General features: G+C 33.4%; 2 protein-coding genes across 4 annotated transcripts in view; one reads left to right on the forward strand and one right to left on the reverse strand.

Moving 5' to 3' along the window:
• LOC149743335 (putative ATP-dependent RNA helicase DHX37) overlaps positions 1 to 1,208 on the forward strand; it is a 12,726-nt gene extending 11,518 nt beyond the window's left edge. The window contains exon 22 of the mRNA XM_089879312.1: positions 769 to 1,208. Within this exon, the coding sequence (XP_089735438.1) occupies positions 769 to 845 (77 nt within the window). The 3' untranslated portion in view covers positions 846 to 1,208. The remainder of the gene's footprint in view (positions 1 to 768) is intronic.
• LOC149743336 (uncharacterized) lies at positions 959 to 26,185 on the reverse strand. Of its 3 annotated transcripts, none has more exons than XM_089879379.1 (8): positions 25,955 to 26,185; positions 22,148 to 22,296; positions 20,268 to 20,410; positions 18,778 to 18,864; positions 17,923 to 18,111; positions 15,570 to 15,726; positions 14,134 to 14,240; positions 959 to 1,577 (listed from the first exon to the last, which is right to left on the reverse strand). In XM_089879379.1, the coding sequence occupies exons 1-8, from the start codon at positions 26,064 to 26,066 to the stop codon at positions 1,400 to 1,402; spliced, it is 1,122 nt and encodes a 373-aa protein (XP_089735505.1). In that variant the 5' UTR covers positions 26,067 to 26,185; the 3' UTR covers positions 959 to 1,399. The 3 variants fall into 3 exon arrangements, with proteins under 3 accessions (XP_089735505.1, XP_089735523.1, XP_089735514.1); XM_089879397.1 differs by lacking the exon at positions 25,955 to 26,185 and adding an exon at positions 22,412 to 23,279; XM_089879388.1 differs by lacking the exon at positions 25,955 to 26,185 and adding an exon at positions 22,474 to 23,101.
• Positions 26,186 to 27,021: the final 836 nt, after the last annotated feature.

A 27,021-nucleotide genomic window follows, 5' to 3' on the forward strand; every position in this document is an offset into this window, starting at 1 on the left:
TGGCGTATAAATGACGTCATCATGACGTCAGTAAAATGTCATAGCGTTAAAACGACATCATTGAGGCGTCAATATGACACTATGGCGTCAATATTACGTCAGCACAACGTCAATATGACGTCACTATGACGTCAATACATAGATAGAATTCCATGTACTGGCTATATTTATCTGCTTGTAATTTTGGGTTGGATGTTCCTTATTGTTAAGCCACTGATATCACATTTTAAGAAATACGTCATTTTAAATACGGCTAAAAATTACCGCGATTTCAATGAACGTAACTTGTTTATTTTGGGTGTGATAACACGGGTGGTTTGTTTCATACATCTCATGCCCGCTTACGATTTACCAAGCAAGTAAATTTGGTTTAAAGTAATTGCCGTTTAGTTTTTACCAATAAAGACACATACCCACAAGATGACAGCAGCGAGCTTTGAACCCGTATATAGACGCAACCACTGCAGCACGGTGCGGTAATATAATATATAGTAGGGTGGGGAAGATGGGACACCTTTTCATTGTATTTTCTCGTCCCACTCGGTAGTAAATAAAGAAAGAACATTCAAAGAATTATGAAACCATTTCCTTAAGACTCCTATAGACCGTTGTTATTTGTTTAAAACACTATCAGGATATTTGGATATTATGTTCTAAAGGTGTCACCCTACTCTAAAAAAATTACATTAAAGCCCATCGCCGCTTCGTTTTACAGTAATCCAGTTAAGCATTTCTGGTCCAGTAACTTTAATATGATTTTTCCACTAGACTTGAGAGAAGAATTATTGGAGTGGTTAGCGCCCGGATCACATCAGCACTTCTTGTCGTCGTGGCCACTTTCTTAGTGGAGCGGAATATTTTTGGTCCTGTTTTCTCTAGGTGTTGCATGAATCTTGGCAATATGGCTTAGTTTTCAATGAAGATATCAGTTTTTGTATTTTTTAAAATACGTGTAGTATAGGGTGGGGAAAAATGGGACACCTTTTTAATATATATTTCTCGTCTCATTTGGTCGTAAACAAAGAACATTCAAAGAATTATAAAATCGTATTTTCACGACTTCCATAAACCGTTGTTAATTGTTTAAAACACGATCAGGATATTTGTATATTATGTGCTAAAGTTGTCCTATTCTCCCCCCACCCTACTATATTTCACATTGTACATTTCACTGCCTCAAATAAAAAGGTCAAGATCGATAAGTTTAACTCTGAAGTACATCCGCTTTTAACAGCTCGACCGTATGCCACCTTTTCTCGCTATACCACGGTCGAATTCGCACATTAGAATCAATGCAAAACGACGGATATCCTATATCGCGTTATTAACTCTGTTTTGTATCGACACTGCGCTATCGACGTTTCCGCAACTCGCCGAATTAGTTCGAGCAGATTTTGGTTCATTCGTAGAAGACCTCGTCTTCGTCTTTAATGGCGTCTTCAATACGAACAACGCGATCGGCAGAAGAGTCGCCGTTTGACCTACTGCCGTTCTGTAGCGGTGACTTAACAGATACACTACTAGATTCCCGGGCGACTGTTGTTCCCCGAAAAACGTTGTCTGAAGTACTGGATCTTCTGTAAGGGAAAACACTACTTTATAAATGAATACACTTAATTATAAATGCACTATGGCGACCCAGTGGTTTATTTCTCTTTAGTCGTTCAGTAAAATATGTCTAGAAAATTAATCACTTCTAAAAGTTAAAAAAGGTGTGTTAAACAGAACACTCTTGTTAACTTCTGTCATATAGGCCACCATGCGAGGGTAAATATAAGAGGTTGGGGGGAAATGGGACACCCGTTTTTTTATATTTTCTCGTCCATTTGAGTAGTAAACAAAGAACATTCAATACATTATAAAATCGTATCCTCACGACTTCCATAGACCGTTGTTAATTGTTTAAAACACGATCAGGATATTTGGATATTATGTGAGTAGTATTATATGTGCATTTGGCGTACGGAAGTCGGAAGTGCAGACACCTGCACAGGAAGTAATATTTCCGGTGGTACTTATTGTTTTGTTATAGTATTGTTTTTATTCTCTTGGGAAAATAAATCTATAGGAAGTAATTGACTGTGCGTCTGCCTATTGACAATTAAATGTATTATTTTATTCCTTGCGAAACAATTAACGCATTTTCACAATCAGTGCCTATTCCGCATGTTGGCCTCCATTCCGAATTTATCGAATTCACCGCGCTATAATGTATAGGAAGTAATTGACTACGCGCGTCTGTCTAAACCAACGACAATTTGTAGTAACATTTTATTCCTTACGAAGCAATTAGCACATTTTCACAAATCGTGCATATTAAATCTTAGTACATTTGGTGTAAAATGATTTCGCGCTCTGAGTCACTGAGCCATATGTAATAATTGAATGCGCGTCTGTGTTGGCTATTGTCAGTTAAAAACATTTGTAATATTGTTTAAATCCTTGCGAAAAAATTACAGCGACGAAATAATAATTAGCACATTTTTTTTTTCTGACAGCGATGCAATTAACTAAAAAAAAATACACATTCCCGTATTGCGCAGTAGGTATCAATTTTGTTTTGTTTTGAAAACACATTGTCATATATAGCGCCGTAATTAAATCTAATGAAGCACATTGTGGTATATCTATATATTTGCTTATATTTGAGATATAACATTCATTCATTTTATATAACATTCATTCATTCATTACGCGTCACAGCACAAACTATTTATAAAGTGAAAATTTAAATAGACTTAAGGGGAAACCACATTCACAATAAATTGATATAGGAAGTAATACTGGTTGAGAGTCGGTGTGGTTTATTGTGTATTAGGTAAAGGCATGTGTAGTAACATTTTGTTTTATTCATCATGATAAGTTTACGTATCAGCAATAAATAAAACACATTATTGTACAGCGACATAATTAACGCTCTTTTGTTTTAAATCGACGTAAGATTAAACAGTAAAAATGTTCCAGTAGCTCACGAGCTCACGCTGCTTTTTATTTAGGTTTGTCGTTACATATGAAACCTTCGTTGACAATCTCCATATAATAACCCACGCGCCACAAGAAACAATAAAAGCCAGACACTGAATTACACTTTCGCGCCACAGTAAACTACAATACAGTCTACAAGCCATCAACCTATGGGATATTTTGCTAATATCAAACCATCTAAAAAAAAAACACAATCATGTAGTAATTTTTTTATTTATCTTTTGTGATACATTATAATAAAACACATTTTCCAAACAGTGACGCTCTATGTTGTTTATTTTCGTGTAAAATTACTCTTTATTGTTTTAAAGCGACGTACGAATAAATAGTTTCATATATACAATAGGTTACAAGCTCACGCTGCGGGACACTGATTGTATGTTTAACATTACATAATACAGTCAAATTTTCTCATACCCAAGCAGGTTAGCGTATCCGGGTATATAAGCTTATTACAAAATACGAATTGTGCTATGTGAACTCTTTTATATAGTAAAGTCAAAGCCTTTTGTAGTAAAGTTATAGCTCTTGGGTAAATAACAGTGAAAATGTTTATTTTATGGCAGGAATTCCATATTTTTAGATTAGTGTAAAATTAATGCACATTCCTGTGAGGCGTTATTGACAATTGGTAAAAACAAATTTATAAAATAAATGATTAAATCAGTAACCAAACTACACAGAATACGGTGAGAGTTATAACATTAGCCGATTGCTCGAAAAATTCGGAACGTCGGCAGATAATCCCCCATATAGCCTGCTGTGGTGTAAACCCGCCTTCACTGCTTTTGTTCAAACTTAAGAAAATTGTTTAATTATTCGGTAAAAATATGCGTTTTTGGAAAATCGGTAAAAATATGCTTTTTTTACAGCCATTCTAAAATTCCTGAATATATATTATGAATTGGTTTAAGTCATGCGAAAATTAATTAGATATATTAGAATGGGGTAAGATGAGACACTTAAGCACATGGTGCACCATAGGCTATTCAAAAAGTAAAATAAGAAGACACAGTTTAAAATAGTTTTTATTTAATTATTGAGTTTCGTATTAAGGATACGCGAAAATAACATCAAACAATATTATACACCTTAAAAGTTAAGTTTAATTTGTCTTTGGTCCACTGCTTTTGTGTTCAACATGTTACCTTTAGTATGTTATTGTATGAAGAAATGAAGTTAAAGTATCAACCTAATAAATATACCGTACATTAAAGTTTATATTTTTACCACAAATTTAATTTAGTTACAATGTATTTCGCACAAATCATTTCTCATAATTATCTCTAATAAGTGTCTGAATTTGGAATATGTTTCCATACATTCTTTTGTTGTTCATACATTACTTTGTTCTTTGTTGTTATATCAGTATATTATATTTGAACTACATCTCAGGTATAAATTATTGAATTAAAAACAAGACCAATATTAGTTTATTTTTGTCTTTAATCTTATGATAATAAACAGGGCTTATCTATTTTATCTCCCGGTAGAAATATAGAGTTCGGATACATAAAATTGTGAAGAAAACAGCTCCTTTATTGTCACATTAAAATACATTCAGTGAAAAATATGCAACTGGCTTCACGGGCTGTACAACTTATGCCTGGTTTATAATTTGCTGTTTGCAAGTCTGTGCCATCTGTGCTATATGTATTCTCTCCTGTATATAATACTCTGTTTGCGTGTATGTGCTCTGAGCGGTATATTATGCTGTATGTCTACAAGGTTTCCCAAAAAAACTAATATATATATATATATATAAATATAAATTTTTGGGTGACTCATGATATTTGGAGTTGTCCCCGTCGGTATTATTGTATAGTAATATTAGTGCATATTAAATCTTAGTACATTTGGTGTAAAATGATTTCGCGCTCTGAGTCACTGAGCCATATGTAATAATTGAATGCGCGTCTGTGTTGGCTATTGTCAGTTAAAAACATTTGTATTATTGTTTAAATCCTTGCGAAACAATTACAGCGACGAAATAATAATTAGCACATTTTTTTTCTGACAGCGATGCAATTAACTAAAAAAGTACACATTCCCGTATTGCGCAGTAGGTATCAATTTTGTTTTGTTTTGAAAACAAATTGTCATATATAGCGCCGTAATTAAATCTAATGAAGCACATTGTGGTATATCTATATATTTGCTTATATTTGAGATATAACATTCATTCATTTTATATAACATTCATTCATTCATTACGCGTCACAGCACAAACTATTTATAAAGTGAAAATTTAAATAGACTTAAGGGGAAACCACATTCACAATAAATTGATATAGGAAGTAATACTGGTTGAGAGTCGGTGTGGTTTATTGTGTATTAAGTAAAGGCATGTGTAGTAACATTTTGTTTTATTCCTTATGATAAGTTTACGTATCAGCAATAAATAAAACACATTATTGTACAGCGACATAACTAACGCTCTTTTGTTTTAAATTGACGTAAGATTAAACAGTAAAAATGTTCCAGTAGCTCACGAGCTCACGCTGCTTTTTATTTAGGTTTGTCGTTACATATGAAACCTTCGTTGACAATCTCCATATAATAACCCACGCGCCACAAGAAACAATAAAAGCCAGACACTGAATTACACTTTCGCGCCACAGTAAACTACAATACAGTCTACAAGCCATCAACCTATGGGATATTTTGCTAATATCGAACCATCTAAAAAAAAAAACACAATCATGTAGTAATTTTTTTATTTATCTTTTGTGATACATTATAATAAAACACATTTTCCAAACAGTGACGCTCTATGTTGTTTATTTTCGTGTAAAATTACTCTTTATTGTTTTAAAGCGACGTACGAATAAATAGTTTCATATATACAATAGGTTACAAGCTCACGCTGCGGGACACTGATTGTATGTTTAACATTACATAATACAGTCAAATTTTCTCATACCCAAGCAGGTTAGCGTATCCGGGTATATAAGCTTATTACAAAATACGAATTGTGCTATGTGAACTCTTTTATATAGTAAAGTCAAAGCCTTTTGTAGTAAAGTTATAGCTCTTGGGTAAATAACAGTGAAAATGTTTATTTTATGGCAGGAATTCCATATTTTTAGATTAGTGTAAAATTAATGCACATTCCTGTGAGGCGTTATTGACAATTGGTAAAAACAAATTTATAAAATAAATGATTAAATCAGTAACCAAACTACACGGAATACGGTGAGAGTTATAACATTAGCCGATTGCTCGAAAAATTCGGAACGTCGGCAGATAATCCCCCATATAGCCTGCTGTGGTGTAAACCCGCCTTCACTGCTTTTGTTCAAACTTAAGAAAATTGTTTAATTATTCGGTAAAAATATGCTTTTTTTTTTTTACACCCATTCTAAAATTCCTGAATATATATTATGAATTGGTTTCAGTCATGCGAAAATTAATTAGATATATTAGAATGGGGTAAGATGAGACACTTAAGCACATGGTGCACCATATTCAAAAAGTAAAATAAGAAGACACAGTTTAAAATAGTTTTTATTTAATTATTGAATTTCATATTAAGGATACGTGAAAATAAGATCAAACAATATTATACACCTTAATAGTTAAATCTAATTTATCTTTGGTCCACTGCTTTTGTGTTCAACATGTTACCTTTAGTATGTTATTGTATGAAGAAATAAAGTTAAAGTATCAACCTAATAAATATACCGTACATTAAAGTTTATATATTTACCACAAATTTAATTTAGTTACAATGTATTTCGCACAAATCATTTCTCATAATTATCTCTAATAAGTGCCTGAATTTGGAATATGTTTCCATACATTCCTTTGTTGTTCATACATTACTTTGTTCTTTGTTGTTATATCAGTATATTATATTTGAACTACATCTCAGGTATAAATTATTGAATTAAAAACAAGACCAATATTAGTTAATTTTGTCTTTAATCTTATGATATTAAACAGGGCTTATTTATTTTTATCTCCCGGTAGAAATATAGAGTTCGGATACATAAAATTGTGAAGAAAACAGCTCCTTTATTGTCACATTAAAATACATTCAGTGAAAAATATGCAACTGGCTTCACGGGCTGTACAACTTATGCCTGGTTTATAATTTGCTGTTTGCAAGTCTGTGCCATCTGTGCTATATGTATTCTCTCCTGTATATAATACTCTGTTTGCGTGTATGTGCTCTGAGCGGTATATTATGCTGTATTTCTACAAGGTTTCCCAAAAAACATATATATATATATATATATATATATATATATATATATATATAATATATACTCTTTAAATGTCAATAACAGCAATATTTATTTTAATACGAAAAAGTTTCATTTATTAAACATTTATTTTAAATATTTTTTTTTTAGGTGTAAATAATGGCGAAAGCTAGACTCAAGTTTAAAGAAGTTAAAATAAAATGTCTTTATTTAAACAAATGTTGCTGTAATGGTCATTTAAAGAGCATATAATACATATATATAAATATAAATTTTTGGGTGACTCATGATATTTGGAGTTGTCCCTGTCGGTATTATTGTATAGTAATATTACTAAAAATGTAGCGTACTTTATCCTCGCGTGGCCGGGAAACAGTAGTCATTATAACACAAGTATTCTGTTTCATACACCTCGTGCCAGCTTACGAGTTACCAAGTATGTTACTTTGTAGGTGGTGATTATTCATTTTTTTGAATTTTTCATTTTTTTGTGTGACTGATAATTTGGACAACCCATTAGTGACCACTGGGTTATTCAGTCACACAAAAAAAATGAAAAATTCAAAAAAATGAATAATCACCACCTACAAAGTAACATACTTGGTAACTCGTAAGCTGGCACGAGGTGTATGAAACAGAATACTTGTGTTATAATGACTACTGTTTCCCGGCCACGCGAGGATAAAGTACGCTACATTTTTAGTAATATTACTATACAATAATACCGACAGGGACAACTCCAAATATCATGAGTCACCCAAAAATTTATATTTATATATATGTATTATATGCTCTTTAAATGACCATTACAGCAACATTTGTTTAAATAAAGACATTTTATTTTAACTTCTTTAAACTTGAGTCTAGCTTTCGCCATTATTTACACCTAAAAAAAAAATATTTAAAATAAATGTTTAATAAATGAAACTTTTTCGTATTAAAATAAATATTGCTGTTATTGACATTTAAAGAGTATATATTATATATATATATATATATATATATATATGTTTTTTGGGAAACCTTGTAGACATACAGCATAATATACCGCTCAGAGCACATACACGCAAACAGAGTATTATATACAGGAGAGAATACATATAGCACAGATGGCACAGACTTGCAAACAGCAAATTATAAACCAGGCATAAGTTGTACAGCCCGTGAAGCCAGTTGCATATTTTTCACTGAATGTATTTTAATGTGACAATAAAGGAGCTGTTTTCTTCACAATTTTATGTATCCGAACTCTATATTTCTACCGGGAGATAAAAATAAATAAGCCCTGTTTATTATCATAAGATTAAAGACAAAAATAAACTAATATTGGTCTTGTTTTTAATTCAAAAATTTATACCTGAGATGTAGTTCAAATATAATATACTGATATAACAACAAAGAACAAAGTAATGTATGAACAACAAAGGAATGTATGGAAACATATTCCAAATTCAGACACTTATTAGAGATAATTATGAGAAATGATTTGTGCGAAATACATTGTAACTAAATTAAATTTGTGGTAAAAATATAAACTTTAATGTACGGTATATTTATTAGGTTGATACTTTAACTTTATTTCTTCATACAATAACATACTAAAGGTAACATGTTGAACACAAAAGCAGTGGACCAAAGATAAATTAGATTTAACTATTAAGGTGTATAATATTGTTTGATCTTATTTTCACGTATCCTTAATATGAAATTCAATAATTAAATAAAAACTATTTTAAACTGTGTCTTCTTATTTTACTTTTTGAATATGGTGCACCATGTGCTTAAGTGTCTCATCTTACCCCATTCTAATATATCTAATTAATTTTCGCATGACTGAAACCAATTCATAATATATATTCAGGAATTTTAGAATGGGTGTAAAAAAAAAAGCATATTTTTACCGAATAATTAAACAATTTTCTTAAGTTTGAACAAAAGCAGTGAAGGCGGGTTTACACCACAGCAGTCTATATATGGGGGATTATCTGCCGACGTTCCGAATTTTTCGAGCAATCGGTTAATGGTATACCTCTCACCGTATTCCGTGTAGTTTGGTTACTGATTTAATCATTTTTTTATAAATTTGTTTTTACCAATTGTCAATAACGCCCCACAGGAATGTGCATTAATTTTACACTAATCTAAAAATATGGAATTCCTGCCATAAAATAAACATTTTCACTGTTATTTACCCAAGAGCTATAACTTTACTACAAAAGGCTTTGACTTTACTATACAAAAGAGTTCACATAGCACAATTCGTATTTTGTAATAAGCTTATACCCGGATATGAGAAAATTTGACTGTATTATGTAATGTTAAACATACAATCAGTGTCCCGCAGCGTGAGCTTGTAACCTATTGTATATATGAAACTATTTATTCGTACGTCGCTTTAAAACAATAAAGAGTAATTTTACACGAAAATAAACAACATAGAGCGTCACTGTTTGGAAAATGTGTTTTATTATAATGTATCACAAAAGATAAATAAAAAAATTACTACATGATTGTGTTTTTTTTTTTAGATGGTTCGATATTAGCAAAATATCCCATAGGTTGATGGCTTGTAGACTGTATTGTAGTTTACTGTGGCGCGAAAGTGTAATTCAGTGTCTGGCTTTTATTGTTTCTTGTGGCGCGTGGGTTATTATATGGAGATTGTCAACGAAGGTTTCATATGTAACGACAAACCTAAATAAAAAGCAGCGTGAGCTCGTGAGCTACTGGAACATTTTTACTGTTTAATCTTACGTCAATTTAAAACAAAAGAGCGTTAGTTATGTCGCTGTACAATAATGTGTTTTATTTATTGCTGATACGTAAACTTATCATAAGGAATAAAACAAAATGTTACTACACATGCCTTTACTTAATACACAATAAACCACACCGACTCTCAACCAGTATTACTTCCTATATCAATTTATTGTGAATGTGGTTTCCCCTTAAGTCTATTTAAATTTTCACTTTATAAATAGTTTGTGCTGTGACGCGTAATGAATGAATGAATGTTATATAAAATGAATGAATGTTATATCTCAAATATAAGCAAATATATAGATATACCACAATGTGCTTCATTAGATTTAATTACGGCGCTATATATGACAATTTGTTTTCAAAACAAAACAAAATTGATACCTACTGCGCAATACGGGAATGTGTACTTTTTTAGTTAATTGCATCGCTGTCAGAAAAAAAATGTGCTAATTATTATTTCGTCGCTGTAATTGTTTCGCAAGGATTTAAACAATAATACAAATGTTTTTAACTGACAATAGCCAACACAGACGCGCATTCAATTATTACATATGGCTCAGTGACTCAGAGCGCGAAATCATTTTACACCAAATGTACTAAGATTTAATATGCACTAATATTACTATACAATAATACCGACGGGGACAACTCCAAATATCATGAGTCACCCAAAAATTTATATTCATATATATATATATATATTAGTTTTTTTGGGAAACCTTGTAGACATACAGCATAATATACCGCTCAGAGCACATACACGCAAACAGAGTATTATATACAGGAGAGAATACATATAGCACAGATGGCACAGACTTGCAAACAGCAAATTATAAACCAGGCATAAGTTGTACAGCCCGTGAAGCCAGTTGCATATTTTTCACTGAATGTATTTTAATGTGACAATAAAGGAGCTGTTTTCTTCACAATTTTATGTATCCGAACTCTATATTTCTACCGGGAGATAAAATAGATAAGCCCTGTTTATTATCATAAGATTAAAGACAAAAATAAACTAATATTGGTCTTGTTTTTAATTCAATAATTTATACCTGAGATGTAGTTCAAATATAATATACTGATATAACAACAAAGAACAAAGTAATGTATGAACAACAAAAGAATGTATGGAAACATATTCCAAATTCAGACACTTATTAGAGATAATTATGAGAAATGATTTGTGCGAAATACATTGTAACTAAATTAAATTTGTGGTAAAAATATAAACTTTAATGTACGGTATATTTATTAGGTTGATACTTTAACTTCATTTCTTCATACAATAACATACTAAAGGTAACATGTTGAACACAAAAGCAGTGGACCAAAGACAAATTAAACTTAACTTTTAAGGTGTATAATATTGTTTGATCTTATTTTCACGTATCCTTAATACGAAACTCAATAATTAAATAAAAACTATTTTAAACTGTGTCTTCTTATTTTACTTTTTGAATAGCCTATGGTGCACCATGTGCTTAAGTGTCTCATCTTACCCCATTCTAATATATCTAATTAATTTTCGCATGACTTAAACCAATTCATAATATATATTCAGGAATTTTAGAATGGCTGTAAAAAAAGCATATTTTTACCGATTTTCCAAAAACGCATATTTTTACCGAATAATTAAACAATTTTCTTAAGTTTGAACAAAAGCAGTGAAGGCGGGTTTACACCACAGCAGGCTATATGGGGGATTATCTGCCGACGTTCCGAATTTTTCGAGCAATCGGCTAATGTTATAACTCTCACCGTATTCTGTGTAGTTTGGTTACTGATTTAATCATTTATTTTATAAATTTGTTTTTACCAATTGTCAATAACGCCTCACAGGAATGTGCATTAATTTTACACTAATCTAAAAATATGGAATTCCTGCCATAAAATAAACATTTTCACTGTTATTTACCCAAGAGCTATAACTTTACTACAAAAGGCTTTGACTTTACTATATAAAAGAGTTCACATAGCACAATTCGTATTTTGTAATAAGCTTATATACCCGGATACGCTAACCTGCTTGGGTATGAGAAAATTTGACTGTATTATGTAATGTTAAACATACAATCAGTGTCCCGCAGCGTGAGCTTGTAACCTATTGTATATATGAAACTATTTATTCGTACGTCGCTTTAAAACAATAAAGAGTAATTTTACACGAAAATAAACAACATAGAGCGTCACTGTTTGGAAAATGTGTTTTATTATAATGTATCACAAAAGATAAATAAAAAAATTACTACATGATTGTGTTTTTTTTTTAGATGGTTTGATATTAGCAAAATATCCCATAGGTTGATGGCTTGTAGACTGTATTGTAGTTTACTGTGGCGCGAAAGTGTAATTCAGTGTCTGGCTTTTATTGTTTCTTGTGGCGCGTGGGTTATTATATGGAGATTGTCAACGAAGGTTTCATATGTAACGACAAACCTAAATAAAAAGCAGCGTGAGCTCGTGAGCTACTGGAACATTTTTACTGTTTAATCTTACGTCGATTTAAAACAAAAGAGCGTTAATTATGTCGCTGTACAATAATGTGTTTTATTTATTGCTGATACGTAAACTTATCATGATGAATAAAACAAAATGTTACTACACATGCCTTTACCTAATACACAATAAACCACACCGACTCTCAACCAGTATTACTTCCTATATCAATTTATTGTGAATGTGGTTTCCCCTTAAGTCTATTTAAATTTTCACTTTATAAATAGTTTGTGCTGTGACGCGTAATGAATGAATGAATGTTATATAAAATGAATGAATGTTATATCTCAAATATAAGCAAATATATAGATATACCACAATGTGCTTCATTAGATTTAATTACTGCGCTATATATGACAATGTGTTTTCAAAACAAAACAAAATTGATACCTACTGCGCAATACGGGAATGTGTATTTTTTTTAGTTAATTGCATCGCTGTCAGAAAAAAAAAATGTGCTAATTATTATTTCGTCGCTGTAATTTTTTCGCAAGGATTTAAACAATATTACAAATGTTTTTAACTGACAATAGCCAACACAGACGCGCATTCAATTATTACATATGGCTCAGTGACTCAGAGCGCGAAATCATTTTACACCAAATGTACTAAGATTTAATATGCACGATTTGTGAAAATGTGCTAATTGCTTCGTAAGGAATAAAATGTTACTACAAATTGTCGTTGGTTTAGACAGACGCGCGTAGTCAATTACTTCCTATACATTATAGCGCGGTGAATTCGATAAATTCGGAATGGAGGCCAACATGCGGAATAGGCACTGATTGTGAAAATGCGTTAATTGTTTCGCAAGGAATAAAATAATACATTTAATTGTCAATAGGCAGACGCACAGTCAATTACTTCCTATAGATTTATTTTCCCAAGAGAATAAAAACAATACTATAACAAAACAATAAGTACCGCCGGAAATATTACTTCCTGTGCAGGTGTCTGCACTTCCGACTTCCGTACGCCAAATGCACATATAATACTACTTATGTGCTAAAGGTGTCCCATCTCCCCCCCCCTTCTATAAGTTACATTCATTCATTAATTCATGATTTCCGCGAATCAGTTTCAGTCACACAACAGCAAGACCTTAATTGCTGATGTATATACACGTGTAGTAAGGCATAGTGTGACCAACATACGCACGACACATCAATTTAAATCAGTGTCAGATTAACTTAGGAATTCGATTTATTATCCAAGAACTGCTATAGATTATGTTCATATACCAGTACGGTCTGATTTACCACTTCATGGGTCAGGAAATTGAATCTAAATAGAACATGCGATGTTTTACGCTGCAGGTGCTACTTTTGCATTCAATGATGAAGCATTTTAGTCGTAAATTGACTGCAAAGCTTATATAGCGGGCGGGGGAAGATGGGACACGTTTTTATTTTATAGTCCTATTCGGTAGTTAACAAAGAACATTTAAAGAATTATAAAACCGTATTCTTACGACTCCCACAGACCGTTGTTTTTGTTTATTTTGATTTTATGTGGTAAAGGTATCCTGTTTTCCCCACCCTACTATATTGTGAGACATTTCTGTACAACGCACGTCGATATTATTTTTTAAACCCTAAATTTACGTTAAAATTAATATAATGGATAAACATCAACTAAAATCGGCAAAAACATAGATTTAGATAAAACATTGTAAACTTACTCGTTTGCAAACTCTGATATATAATAAGGCTCATGTGTGTCCGAATCATATCCTTGCTTGTTGTTGCACATATATACGATTTCTAATGCTGTTAAGAATATACTCGCCTGTGAAATGTTAATATAACCGATTAGGATATAAGCATATATGTATATATAGTAGGATAGGGGAAGATGGGACACCTTTCCTTCTATTTTCTCGTACATTTGGTAGTAAACAAAGAACATTTAAAAAATTATAAAACCTTGTCCTCGCGACTTTCATGGACCGTTGTTAATTGTTTAAAACAGGACCAGGATATTTATATATTTTGTGCTAAAGGTGTCCCATCTTTCCCCATCCCACAATATTTTACCCCAACCTTATTTACTAACAAAACTCAGTTAGTGTAAGATGTTCCATATTTTAATTCTAGGTTAGGATAAGATAGTCCATGTTTTCATTCAATTTGATCATTTTATTTGGTAATAAACAAACAATATATGCGATGTCGTGTACTCACGATTCTAAAAGAGCGTTGGCATTTTTAAACACACGATCAGTAGCCTACCCCGGTATCCTACAACAGTGTGGGGGAAGATGGGACACCCTTTTTATTTCCTTTTTTCGTCCCATTTGGTAGTAAACAAAGAACAATCAAAGAATTATAAAACCGTATCGTCACGACATTTGGAAATTATGTGCTAAAGGTTCCCATCTTCCCCCACAGTATTTAATATTATGTCTAAAATGCATTAACTCTGGTAAACTTTTTAATATTCAAATGTGTTAAAGTTAAAAAGGCTGTATGCTATAGTCACTTTGACAGCTGATAAAAGGAATAGGTCCTTTCCCAGATAAAACGTATATGCATTACCGTATAGTCACTATAGTTAAGTCAAGTGTATGCAAACGTACTGTCATACTTTTTATTTAAATGGCAAACAAGGGGCTTGTTACGTCATATACACAAACGTCACACACTCGATTGTTTCCTAAAATCGTCAGTTTTAGCTTCATTAACGATTCTATTACAGCCCTATTCAACGAACTTGGCACATTCTGCTGTGACTTTGACCTCAAATTAAATTACTTTGCGCACAAAATACACAGTGTACATTTCTCTTACATACACCCAGTTCAAAAATTGCATAATATTCCCTATTGTGGCACAAAAATGCACCTGGAACCCGATTTACTGGCACAAAATAGCAAGCTTATCTAAAATATTAACTACTAATAGTCTGATACCCAGCCTGCCCAGCCATTCCCGTTTATAACCAAGCAATTTTTCCGCTTCGGTTTGAGGTTAATTTTGTGGGGCCTGATTAGCATATTTATTTGGAAGTTCATTTAAAAGAAACACCTAACACGGCAATTATGTTTAAAAAGGGTATTTCTGCGTACCAGTCTGTAATTTAAACAAAAACACTTCACATAGTTTTCGATGCACTTACCAAGCTTGCGCAGCATAAGAGCCAAATAAAGCAAGTCTTTTCGGCGCTTTCCAACACACGACACGTTACTTCATTCCCATAACAGAACACAATATTAGGGATGTACATTTTGAACGCGACTATGACCACGATTAAAAACGAGCTTTCCAAAATGAACCTGGTAATGTAGATGTATAAACGTTTTAATAATATTTTTATTTTACTTTATGCGTGAAAACTTTCAGGGATCGTGAATATTTTTGGATTAGACGTTTTTTGTTTGTAATAAGTTCTATTTTCCTATAATCATGTGGGGTAAGATGGGACAATTTTACAACATAATATCGAAATATCCTGATCGTGTTTTAAGGAATTAACAACGGCTTATGGGAGTCGTGTGAATACGGTTTTATAATTCCACGAATGTTCTTTGTTTACCACCAAATGGGACGAAAAAAAGATTGAAAAGGCGTTCCAACTTTCCCAACCCCACAATACTTAATAAATAGGGAGAAATTTTATGTCAAAATAAAAAAAAATGCCAGTTAGGATTAAGAACCGTTAAAACCAGTACCGCAGCGCAAACGATTAATAAGTTACATTATTTAGGATAAATACCCGAGAATAAATAAGTTACTCTCATTGACCTATAGGAGTTCCTATATTTCGACTTTAGACATACCAATGGCACACAGCACTTGCGTCTTTATAATGTGGTATTCAATGTCTTTGAACTACGTCATAATATCCCATTGGGAGGTATATGACACTAATGACTGACATTGGGTTTTGCGGGATCTATGTTATGATCCAGCATCAATACAGCTGATTGATTGGTGTCTTGATATAGAAATACCGTCTGTATATTACAGGGCGCGCCTGTGTATTGGCAAATCGCTTTTAACGGCAATATATGATCCATATAACGCATGCTTCATAGCCACACAAAAGGCGCATGGAAGTGAATTAGATACGTTTATATAATTTGATTTCCAGCGTATTGACTTAGTGCAGACCACGAAAAACGTATAGTACTGTATGGTGAAAATAGGGACCTTCACATATAGTAAGGCGGGGGAAATGGGACACCTTGTTATGCTTATTTCTCGTCCTAATTAGCATAAACAAAAAACATTCAATGAATTATAAAACCGTATTCTTACGACTCCCTCAGACCGTTTTTAATTGTTTAAAACGCGATCAGGATACTTGTATTATGTGCTAAAGGTCATATTTCCTGGTCGCTTTTTAGAGTCGCGAGGCTATACGATTATATGAATATTTAAATGTTTTTTATTTACTACCAAATGGGACAAAAAGTAGAATGAAAAATGTACCATATTAGTTATTAGTTGATATACCCCAAGCATAAGTCTAACCCAATATGTTGGGTTAGTACCTTCACTTTTTCGATAATTTTTTCTCTGAAAATTGAATTATAAGCTTACAGGGACGTGTAACTTGATTAAGTTTAGTTACGCCTAATCTAATATCGTATGGCGCCCTTAAAGGAAATAATTTGAGATCTTACGTTTATACGCACACACTCCACAGGTATAGACAATTTATGAACGTCATTTCACCCTTGTTAAAAGTTAAGTGTTCACCTGTCTCACTATAGCTCGCTTTTCAATAACAGTCATAGAGTTACAGTAAAACGAAACCCACGAACATGATATCCGTTAAACGAGACCCACGAAATCTGCTGTTAAGTAAGTAAACAACATATCGCAAAAGTCAGCCACACTTGGTGGTCAGTGCATTTTCAATCGCGTTACATTCAATTAGTGGTGGTCCTACTTTTGTTGTTGTAACGCCATTTGTCCGACCGCAAAACAATTTGTGTGCGGAGATTTTCGTTCGCTGTTAACTCAAAGACGACAGCGAAATTTAGAACGGGCGTATATTTTGTTGTGACATTGTCACTCAAAGCAAAATCGCTGGGGTATATATATACTGTATATGATAGGAAAAAGCTGATCTGTTTTTAAAACATTTCGCGTAAATGTCATATTACAAAAAGTGATTTCATGCGATATTTATACAGAAAAATCATTTTGCAAGTGATTAGTTTGAAAAATCTTGTTTGGGTGCGTAAAATGGCTTTGAGTGCGTAAAAGGTACCAACATTTCTCCAAGGTTGTTATAATGTAGGGAAGATGGAACACGATTTCATTATGTTTTCTCGTCCAATTTGGTAGTAAACAAAGAACACTCGAAGAATCATAAAACCGTATCTTCACGACTCCAATATAGACCGTTGCTGTTAGTTGTTTAAAATACGATCAGGATATTTGGATATTATGTGTTAAAGGTGTCCCATCTTACCCAATCTTAGTACATAGATGTTTATGTGGCATTTGTCTTTCGTTACCTTATACTCGCTTTTATGAAATTGGATATAAACATAGTGAGACATGGCCATCGAAATTTCCGGCAATCGACGTATTCTTGCCCTGCGAGAAATGGCGTCCATGGTATAAGCATCAGCCATGCCAGGATTGTAGGGAACATAGATACGAGCCAAGCACACAGCGGTGACATGTATCCGTTGTAAACTGCCCTGAAATGCAACAGGATCTTGTTAACATGTACAGTTCGGTGGAATGCGTGTCAAGAAGGCTTAGCAGTCATGCGAAATACGGAAGCTTTGAAAATGTCGCGTTATTTAAACCATGAAACGAGCATCAGTCGTCGCTTATATAGGGTGGAGGTGTTTTTAAATGCTATACAGCAAGGTATGTATATAAATATTCTCGCTATAAAGGGTATATACTAGGGTGGGGGAAGATTGGACACCTTTGGCACATAATGTCCAAATATCCTGATTAATATAATAAAAATATGTCCCATCTTTTCCCATTCTACTACAGCATATATGTGTACCCTATGTCTAATATATACGCCAAAGCATACCCACGCTCTAACTGAGGGAGATACACACCGAACAAACACCTGTGACACATTGGGTTTTAATGGGACATTGTCATCGGTCCAAATTCCGAAAATAACCGCGGAAGCGCAGCTGACTGTTCAGAGCTGCGTACTGAAATTGAAAGGCCGCAGTTTCCGACTGCCTCGGTTCACAACGTAATTGCTCTTTTCGTATTCATGACGTTTTAACTTCGGCTACATTGGGGCTCGTCATGTATTATTCATCTTTCGATCGGGGCTTGTCTGATGTTACCACCGATGCTTTTTACATAATGGACGCCCCGAACATACTTACCGAATACAGGTTGATTTTATTTCGGCGATCGATTCGTTCCTCAGCTGTCCTCTGTCAGCGCCAAACCGCAACGTCCGCGAGTCGTTGCTAAAAAGACAAATTGTTTAATTATAGTAATGTGACTTCTGTTGGAGCGATGACCGTCGCTGTTTTGTCAAATTAATGTGTGACTCGGGAAATATGTCACTGAAGTGGCTTGCGGGTGAAAGTTTTGGCGACATTTTTATTTACACCATAACAGAATCTGCGCGCGCAAAGTTATATATGATTGGTTTTGTTTGAAAGGGGGATAAATAAATCATAAACAAATCAATTTGTAAAAAGTTTGTAAGTTTTGTTTGTGCCACTTAAAATGTCTCTTTGGCTCGAAAATTTTTTTATTAAAAGGTTTAAAATCTTTTGAAAAAGAAAATCTTATGACAAACGTTATTTTAATACAGTAAGTTCGTACTTTATAATTTAAATGCCAAGTTCGCGAAACTTCAAAATGCTTCTAAATTTTGCAAAAATAGGCGAAACGTTATGGAGTTACCTTCATTTGAAAATTGGAATAAATAAATCACAATCATATTCAATTTGTGGAAAGTTTGCTTGTACCAACATTGAGTAAAATATGATACACTAGAAGCTTTGTAACGACTCTAATTTTGTTTGCGCCTTCGCTTCCACAACCGTAAATGGCGTGGTCTTAGGCTAATGGTTAATTCGCTGTACCGCAGACTCGCAGTTATAAATGAAAATTGGTGTAATCCAATATAGCAAATGACGCGCATCGGTGCATTTTTTGTGTTGGTGGCCACAGAATTAAATGGAAAATACGTCCCATTAAAATATCTTTATTTGCCAGTGCTATTTTAGATCAAAACAAGCGGGCAAAGTCATTGGTATTCATAGGACACCAGAAACCGCGTTTAAAAGGCCGTTTAAAAGGGAACTGTTGTTATTTGTACAGTGGTATCCCTACAAAACGAATGGCTGCTGTATTCCAATAAATACTACAGTACTACACCATTATACCACATATATGTAAAATCTCACTGTTTCTCCTACATGTGTTTAATACATTTCAAACAAACACATAACGGACCAATTAACTTTCACACACTGTTATAATATTCATATACAGTATATCTGCGTCACTGACCGTTATTAAACAAATGTTTGGTTTAGCAGCCACGCTTTTATTTGACATTTTTACTCAAGTAGTTTTTACCCCAATCGTGTTTTTAACGACTGGCGTTTTGCTGCTAATTTTCCATTCTTCTCGCTGTTTTAATCAATTTTATTTTAAAGCGTCTGTACTTGAAGCATATAGTAACTTAAATACTATAAAAATATATTTTAAGTTTACTAAAATTCAAAGAGATGTAGCTAATAGGTATAATTTATGCACATTTTTGCACTTGCGGCTTTCTTCATACTACTGTTTTGAATATATACGCAATAATGGGTCCTATGACGTAACAGAGAAGCCTGTGGTTAAGCTTTACCTCTGGTTTTCTTGGAACAGATCTCCATAAATTTGAATCATAGCGGTTACATTGGTCACTGTACAGTTTAGGTTTTCTTCGTCGTGTAAAAATAATCTTCCGGCTACAGATCCAAGAACAATGACACGAACGATTATGAAAACCTTAAAAAAAATAGTGGTAGATTTACATTTAAAAGTACACGTTTTTTTAAAAGTAAAAAAAGTGCTAGTTGAGTATTTATACAACTTAACTGTTTAGTATTTGCTGCTTTTTTAAATTCAATGCGGTGTTAAAGCTAAGGCCAATGCTTAAGAATAAGGATTAAGGAAAAGGTTACGGGTTTTTAACTTCTCTTGCGTGAAATCACCGAGTTAAGATTATTCACGGTATATGAATTGTTTATCATAATGTGTATACAAAACACATGATTTCTTGGTCCCGGGCGTTAAAACGCGATTATTGACCCTGCTGTACCGTAACGCTTCTCAATTATGTGGTGTCAGTTAAAAAGCGCGAACGTCGCAGTTTTTAACTGCCAATTTTAACACAGGGATTTCTAGGCTTACGAAACCACCCATTTGGAGTAAACATATACATTTTATACTTAGTAGCAATATAGCTTTTTTGATGCGTGAATAGTTAAACGTTATATTTCCGTAGTAATATCATCGTATACTTAAGAAGTATCTTAAGTATACGATGGTAATATGCGGTCGACCACACATGTAGAAGTGCTTGAGTTAATGTGACCTTTAGTCAGTCATTCGCTTCTGAATACAAAGTGTCAAAATTGTTTATTCATTGCGGCTGCATTAAGACTACACAACAGTAAACCGTTATATAGCGTTAAAAACTCGTATTGTCTGATATTTCTTTCAGCAGCAAAATTTTCTGGCTGTATATCAAAACGATTTATTTGGTATTTGTAGCCTAACAAAAAACGCTCAACTTACTTAAAGCTGTTGAGAGCTTCGCTGTCCGCAAACAGCAGTGTCTCGTCAAAAACATTATCGAATGTTCAAGTAGGCGACTGGTAAAACGCATCTTAAGTGGAATTTTTCCGTGCGATAAACAGTATTGGGTTTGCCCATTACACTACGTTACAGGAAACATAACTATTTATTTCAAACATTTTAGGGTCTGTGTTTAATACCAAATGGGACGATTAAACAGAGTGAACAACTAGACCATCTTACCTCAATCTACTATATACCAAAACACAATGACTAAAGTGATACATTATCTTAACTTTTTATTTTACATTGTTTAATCTCAAACAAAACTCGAATTCCAACAAAATACTTCTACAGTCGGTAGTGCGTCAAACACACGTAGAAAATAAACGCAACAACCACAAAAACGTTTTACTTTAAAATTCCTGTCAACGTCTATACGCTTGTATGATACAGTAGTACATCAGTAGCAATTATATTCGCTGCATTTCAAATTTTGTTTAGAAACTTTGTGGTTTTTACCATACAACGGAATATTTGAAAAGAGTAGACTGTATGTATTCTATATATGCTATATAATTTTAGATGCTATCGTTTTTCATACGCTATTACGTAATAGCGCCATGATATAGGCTTAAATAGTCGATATAATACCTTGATTTGCGCTATTGTTGTCGATACTAAACTGGTTTATCCATACACATAAACAAATATAGTATACTATGGGGTAAGATTGGACACCTTTAGTACATATTATTTAAATATCCAGATCGTGTTTTAAACCGCAAATAAAAACGGTCAATGGAAGTCGTAAGAATTTGATTTTATAATTCTTTACATGATTTTCTTTGCTACCACATAGAACTTGAAAAAGAATGAAATATGTACCATCGTCCCCACCCTATTATATTAAAGAAAGCGTAGGAAAAATGTGAATATTCTTACCATGAACTGCGTATAGCCGATCAAATGCGACAATCCAAATAGTCCGTTCATAAAACAGTTGTTGGAAAGAAAGCGAAAACAGTAGCTGCATTTTGACGGCTTTTGCGACCTCTCCGCAGTGCGATACATCCTCAACCGAAAAGGGTCATCTGAAAACAAAAAAACGTCCACCTCAATCTCATAAAAAAAAATTTTAGTCAACTGTTATTATGATAAATCGTTTGTGCTATGAAAATTATAACCGCCTTTTTTAAATTAGTATACCGGGAAAACACATCCTATCGTATTGTAGAGCTTTATAAAATCGCTTGCACAAGGAGTCCAACCTGCCGGGTACAATATCTGTTCCATTATAATCTGCTTTGGGTAACGACCGAGGTGTTGTTTGCGGGATTAAAACAACGTAAACCGCCAGCGTTTTTCTTCCTTGCTATTCATTATAGAGTTTGGCAACCTGAAATAACAGAAAACTGCCAAACACTTAAACAAGACGCCCAGAAGACTAATAATTAACCCATTTGCCTTTCTTAAATTGATGATAGTCATTTATCACAATTTAAAATTTCTGCTCTGCAGTTTACCGATGGGTTTCAGCTGCACGCACTCGTAATGTTTTTCTGATTATTTGTATAACTTAAGCTCGTGCTTAAAGGCTATAAACTTATTTTGGGCCATTGACTTCTCTATACAAGTAAACTGCTCTGGTGGTAAGTTTTATACGGGTGACGAAAAGAGAATGAGCCTGGCCCGCATAGCCGCATAGGTTAGAGCTAGAAAGAAGTTTATGGTCTGTGGTCTATAGGACGCTGTCATTCTATCGCGTGGTTCTACACGCCTGGGTGCTGTTAATCAGTTTGTGCGTAAATGTTTTGGGTCTTAGCGCACAGACGTCTTGACTTTTATGATGTTAGTTATGGAAACAAAATAATATTTTGAATTCAAAAACGTTATAATTAAAGGCGCGAGACACATTTCGCTGAATAAATGCGAGACACTACCTGCAAATGAAGTTGTTTGTTTCGTAATTAGCAAGTATTAGTTTTTCTGCGCGGGTGGCCCGGCGGGACCTGAGATTTAGGCCGGAGTTGGCCCATTACCACAACACATAAGTAGCAATTATTATAGTGTTTTTATACAACAAACGAAAACATTTTTTTCACACAAACAAAATACAGTAGGGTGAGGGAAGTTGGGTCACCTTTAGCACATATTATTAAAATATTCTGATCGTGTTTTAAACAATTAACATACGGCCTAAAAGAGTCATGAGGACACGGTTATATATTTCCTTGAATTTTCTTTGTTTACTACCAAATGCGACAAGAAAATAGGATTAAAATGTGACCCATCTTCCCCCACCCCTACTATATAGTTTTTTTATACAGCAAGAAAAACATTACCTACTGCCTTTACAAATCAATTGATCTTACGGTTTTAAATTGTTCCAACAAATATTATTCTGTTCGTTTGAGGAGCGACCTATTGTCAAAACTTTACACAGCCCACACTGTGGTGCTTAAATTGTCCCTATATTTACCGTTGATTGCATGACAATTGATTCGCTCATGTTTTGTTTGATTTCTATTTTGATATTTTTCGACTTTTATTTTTAGCGCAACAAATAAAACAGAAATGGAATTATACTTATAGTAGGGTGGGAGGGGACGATCGGACATCTTTTTATTCTATTTTAACGTCAAGACTACCGTAGATCGTTGTTAATTGTTTAAATACGTTTTATATATTTGTACATTATGTGTTAAAGATTTCTTATCTTACTCCACACTACCTATGCCCATTTGGGGGAGTGTAATTTCCGCAACGGAGGCCGTTTTTCAACCCGAATGCGTACATAATTTTCTTATAATACCAATTGCGAAGCAGTTCGTTATACTGGGAATGTAACAGCTTGCTATAATGTATTTACGCTGCTAATTACGATAAACGTCAATAATTATTTTGTAAAGAAAGTATTTACTTTCGGTTCTGAAACGTATTATCCTCCAATGCAATACTATCTGAAATATTAAACAGGCCGTTTAAAACTGTATTATTAATAACGGCTTTTCTGGCGACGTACTTGTTCAATCTAAAGCTTTGTAGTTCGATTTTTCTTTCGAAACGTTGAATTCGTCTAAATGTGAACGCATTAATTATTCTGTCCGACTGTTCTTTCGAATTGGTTGTTACAGCTCTGTTCGACTGTTCTTTGCTTTTAATAGAATCGTTCTCTGACAACGTGACTGTTATGTAGCTTCGTAGTTCGATTGTTCTTTCAAAACCCCCCCTATTTATTTTGCTCCAACCCAGTGGTTACGAATAGGCTGTCCAAATTATCAGCCATTCTTAAAAAATCCAAAAAATACTCACAAAGTAATATACTTGGTAACTCGTAAGTTGACAGGGGGTGTGTGAAAAAAAACACCCATGTTATAACGACTGTGGTTTTCCGGTTACGCGAGGATAAAGCAAGTTACATTCATTCACATTCAATTCATTTTGAACACATTGGTTATTCTGTTCGATTGTCCTTGTAATAAAATGATATCATTTTAAATAATGATAAATTGGACTGTTGTTATGAAACGCCAAGACAATAGTGATACAGTAGGGTGGGGGAAGATGAGACACCTTTAGCACATAATACCCAAATATCATGATCGTGTTTTAAACAATTAAAGACGGTCCATGGGATTCGTAAGGATATAGTTTTATAATTCCTTGAACGTTCTTTGTTACCTACTAAATGGGACGAGAAAATAGAGCTAAAAAAGGCCCCATCTTTCCCATCACACTGTATTTTATAACAAAGCGACCTGTTTATGTGAAGAAGTACGTAATTCGTTCTCTCATAACGAGAATGGTAAAAGGTCATTAATTACTCAAAATTTTGACGCATTAATTATTAATTAACAACGGCACCGTTAGTACTACCACAAATAAATAGCTGCCAGGCTGGTAATATGTGCGTATGCTCAAAATTTCACATATACTTATCTGTTACCATATATAAACAGTGTTATAGTAAGCAGGCCCGACTACCATTAATATTTTATATATAAAGAAAATAACTTATACAGTAGTGTGGGGGAAGATGGGACACTTTTAACACATAATATCCAAATAGCCTGATCGTTTAATAATTAACAACGGTCTGTGGAAGTCGTGAAGATACGGTTTTATAATTCATTGAATGTTCTGTGTTTACTACCAAATGAAAAGAGAAAGCTAAACAAAAAGGTGTCCCATCTTCTCCCACCCTACTATATACGTTTGACAACATAAATTTATATATACGGCCATTTTAAAACATAACGTAGTGAAAATCATATTGTTGAAATTAACAAAGAGAAAGGAATTAACAACAAAGCGACAATCAGTAAAACACGCATGGTACAAAATGTGGGAAAGAGGGGTTAAAACGCGGGCCTGTTAAAATCAAAATAAGCGCTTTGCTTACGTTATATACCCTTCGGTTCATTTCATACTAAAATAATTTACTTAAAATTGTATCGAAAAAACGTTTATAATTATGTATTGAAAAAAGCTTTAAGTTTACATTTGTGTATCGAAAAGAACGAAAACCTCTCAGTCGTGTACTAAAAAAACTGACGTTACAGTTATGTACTGAAAAACATAACGTTTATAAAAAACAAACATTTCACAGATGTGTACTAAAAAAACTTACGTTACAATTTTAAAAAACTTACGTTACAGTTATGTACTGAAAAACATAACGTTTATAAAAAACAAACATTTCACAGATGTGTACTAAAAAAACTTACGTTACAATTTTAAAAAACTTACGTTTGTTGTTTGGCTTGTAAATCGGTCTCGTTTGTATTTTATTGGCTCGCGTCATGTAATGCATTGGAATACGGTTATCTGACCTACCAACTTGACCAGTTCGTGACGTCATTTTAGTTGGCCTAATATTCGGCAGTTTGTCCCTAGGGGTGAAAATATTAAAAGACAGCTGTTACAATTATTGAGGCTGAAATTCTTATATAAAACATATTACTTTGGCCTCTGGGGTAAGATGGGATACCGTAAGCACCTAATTACCCTATTTCATGAGTTTGTTTTGCAAAATTAACAACGTTTTTTTGCAAAATTACAAATAACGCAAAATTAACAACATAAGTGTTTAAATAATCTTTGTTTACTACCATATGGAACGAAAAAGGATGAAAACAGGTCTTACCCCACCCTACTATACTGTATACAACATATTGACCTCGCCGACCTAAATGCGATACAGGCGATAAAGTAACCGCATATCTTGTTTCTCCGGTTCGACAGTCTTTCCATTACGAAAATGACATTAGAATTGGGATCGATATTTTGGCAAAAGTCCAACCACCAAATTGCACGTTTACTTTTAATTATTGCAGCTTATCTTATTTTAGAAATGTGAATATTGTACAGCAATCTCGACTGCGCTATATATAATAAAACAAACACCATTGTTTTTTTGTAAACCAACAACAAACAGTTATTTTTTTATTTAAATATTTCAATATTTTGGCCTCTCTATATAGTACAACTGTGCCTTTCTTACAGTATTATTTTCATTACACTGCACTCAGCTACTGTTGGCTGGGCATCGTATTTCCAACAAGTGGAATTTCCTTTATTATTCCAATCTCAATACAATTCAATACGCAGGATTCCCATAGCGTCAACAGTTATTAGCGGCTCAATTTATTTACAAGCAAGGCGTAACATTTAATCAATGCGCCTTGCTAGGATTCTCACTTCTTCCAAACATAGTTTAACCAAAGAGGTTTTAATCTCTTTGATTTAACGTTTTTAGTTTGCCCCAATTGAACATTTACCGGAATTTGACATGTCACTTGTAGTACAGCATGATA

The sequence above is a fragment of the Ciona robusta genome, chromosome 1, assembly GCF_009617815.1.
Source record: "Ciona robusta chromosome 1, ASM961781v2".
NCBI classification, from domain to species: Eukaryota; Metazoa; Chordata; class Ascidiacea; order Phlebobranchia; family Cionidae; genus Ciona; species Ciona robusta.